At 55.3% G+C, this 2,974-nt stretch overlaps 1 protein-coding gene across 1 annotated transcript; it reads right to left on the bottom strand.

Moving 5' to 3' along the window:
• Positions 1-2,149: 2,149 nt before the first annotated feature.
• LOC141022993 (uncharacterized) lies at positions 2,150-2,647 on the bottom strand. The gene has a single exon (XM_073499291.1). The coding sequence runs from the start codon at positions 2,645-2,647 to the stop codon at positions 2,150-2,152; it is 498 nt and encodes a 165-aa protein (XP_073355392.1).
• Between the last annotated feature and the right edge of the window lie 327 nt (positions 2,648-2,974).

Genomic DNA, 2,974 nt, shown 5'->3' with positions numbered 1-2,974 from the left:
AAGGGGCTGCCCAGGAGCATGTGCGTGGTGTCCTCGTCTTGCTGGCAGCAGAGCTGTCAAACCTATGTGTGTGGCAGGTTCCGTCGGGCAAGCCTATCGGCCGTCCATAACCTTCCCTGCACCGCGAGCCAGGAGAAACTTTTAACCTTAAGAGGGGCCCAAGAACGCCAGATCTCCTCGGCACGAGGTGCATACTCCCTCCCGAGGAAGAAAGCGGCGTAAGTATCGCGGGATGAGTACCGGCCAGCCGCGCCAAGGCGCCAGGAGAAAGCATCAGGGAGTCGGAGAGGGCGACTGCCCGCACCTCCTCCCAAATCAGAAGGAACTACGCGATGGCAGGAACCGTCGGCGCGCCGCGAATCCCGTCTGCCCATGTGTGGCCATGCAAAACTTCATCCACAGTCAGCTTACGACCCGCGGGCCTAACGCACGCGAGTAGGTTTGGGCGCCCGCTGCGCCAGGGAGCGGCCATCCAGCCACAGGTCAAGCCAGAAGCTGATGCTACGTCCGTCCCCTAGGACGCACCGCAGCACTGCGCTGCCTAGCCCTGCGGCCTCGTCCGAGACGGCTGCGTTCAGGCCGTTCCAGGGCGTGTCCAACGCGGTCTTTTGTAGCCAGAGCCAGCGCAAACTCAGAGCCTAATTGAGCAACCTCAAGTTGAGCACCCCCAGTCCATCGTATGGCTTGGGCGAGCAGACGATCTGCCATGCTACCAGGCAGTAGCCCCCCTTGGCATCCTCTACCCCACGCCAGAAGAAACCCCTCCGAAGCTTGTCAATGCACTTGAAAAACCATGGTGGTAAGTCAAGCGCCATCAAATGGAAGATTGGCATAGCCGAGAGCCTGCAGTTCACCAAGGTGAGCCTGCCAGCCCGGCGAAGAAGGGCAACTTTCCATGTCGGTAGCTGCGCCGCGATCCGATCAATGAGGGGCTGGAGCTCCGTTCGGGTAAGTGCCCGCAGGGATAGGGGGAGGCCAAGGTAGGTAATTGGCAGCGCCTTGATGCTGCAGCCGACCACTGCGACGATCTCCTGAATGCCCTCCTCCTAGTAGCGGATCATGGAGATTGAGCTTTTCGTGAAGTTGCATCTGAGTCCCATGGCCTCCCCGAAGCACTCGAGGATCTGTTTAGCCACGTACATCTCGGCGGCCAGCGGGCTAAGGAGGAGGATAGCATCGTCGGCGCACAACGAGAGGCGGTGGTGAATGCCACGAGTGTGCAGCGAAGCAAAGAGGCCCGCCTCTTCCGCCTTCCTGAACATCGCCGTGAGGACGTCCATCATGATGATGAAAAGCCGGGGGGAGATGGGGTCCACCAGTTTAGGGATCAGTGGCGCGAGCTCCGCTGACATAGCCTTGGCAATAATCTTTGCGAAGCTGTGAATGAGGCTAATGGGTCTGAAGTCTTTGATGTCCAGCGCCCCTTCCATCTTTGGCAGCAGCACGATGAACGCCTCATTCAACCTGTCCATCCCTCTGCCCTCAACACCGTTGAATGATTGCACCGCCTTCATCACCACGTCTTTGATGATGGACCAGCAGGACTGGTAGAACCTCGTCGTGAACCAATCAGGCCCTGGTGCCTTGTCTGGTTGCATTCCTTTTATCGTGTTCCAGATTATGTCTTCAGTGAGCGGGGACTCAAGCGCCGAGGTGTCGACCTCAGGAAGCCCGAGCGCTGGCAGGCACAGAGTGTGCTGCCTGCTAACTGGGACGCCAAGCAGGCCTGCGTAGTATCCGCCCGCCAGCGCGCACATGCCCTCCCGCGTGGTCGCCTCCCAGACGCCGTTCTTCAATCTGAACACATGATTTCTCCTCCACCGGTGGCTCGCAAAGATCTTGAAGAACGTCTCGCTAGTGTCGCCTGCCTTTAGCCATGAAATGCGAGATTTCTGCCGAGCAATCGTCCTCTGGAGTGAAGCCAGGCCAAGGACCTTCTTCTTGAGCTGACACCGCAACCACGCACCCCTCCCGATAACGACCGTGTGTCCATCGCCTGGTCGAAGCACAATATGAGCTCGTTCGCAAGCATGATCTGCTCCTTGATATTTCCGATCCTTGATTGATTCCATTTGGTCAGTGCTTTGGCAGTGGCTTTCAACCTCAGAAAAAGGTCCACAAAGGGGTTTGCCTTCGGAGGGAGGGAGTTCTAGCTTGCGGCTACCACCTCATGGAAGCCGGGGATGGACGGCCAGTAGCTCTGGAAGTGAAAGCGGGATTTGCGATGGAAGGAGACGTTGGTTACCATGTGCAATGGGCAGTGGTCTGAGATGGAAGAGGACAAGGCCTGCAGCAAGTGTTCCGGATGGCCCGCATCCCAGTCCGCCGTGGAGAACCAGCGGTCAATCTTTTTGAGCGTGGGCTGGCATCTCTCATTACTCCATGTATATCTCCGCCCGATGAGGCAGGCTTCCTTGAGCTCCAGGTCATTCAGGAGGCGGCAAAAACGGCCCATCATGCGCCTGTTAATCAAGTTGTTGCTCTTGTCAGCTGCGTCGACGATGAGATTAAAATCCCCCGCCACAACCCACGGTCGCGCGCAGGCTGCACGGATCACACGAAGCTCATCCAGGAACTGGATTTTAAGCGCGCCATCAGTTGGCCAATAAACCGTGGTTAGGGTCCACAACAGGTACACAAAATGCATGTATATACATATCTACAAAGCTCTACAGAAAGAAAGAAAAACATGGTTAGCAATACATTAAGTCCATAGGGTTTTAAAGTTCAAACGAATCTCCCACACCAAATCCGCAATCTTATTGCAAAGTACAAACATGGTGTTAACTGGAAATAAAGAGATACCACATGGTTCTTATTTGGCTGAAGACCAAGAAAACTAGAGAACCGCACCAATGAACAGCATATCACACAATCAAGAATAAACAGATGTTACAAAATTTCCACTGATAAGCAAATAACAACCATGTTTTGTTTTGTCAATCAATGTCGACGTATCACTAATAGTGTCTTG

This window comes from Aegilops tauschii, chromosome 5, assembly GCF_002575655.3.
Source record: "Aegilops tauschii subsp. strangulata cultivar AL8/78 chromosome 5, Aet v6.0, whole genome shotgun sequence".
Taxonomy (NCBI): domain Eukaryota; kingdom Viridiplantae; phylum Streptophyta; class Magnoliopsida; order Poales; family Poaceae; genus Aegilops; species Aegilops tauschii.
This window is presented reverse-complemented; position numbering and strand designations above follow the sequence as displayed.

What these genes read in the sequence shown, in the direction of transcription:
- LOC141022993 (XM_073499291.1), bottom strand. Translation starts at nt 2,647, where the DNA reads ATGCATTTTGTGTACCTGTTGTGGACCCTAACCACGGTTTATTGGCCA.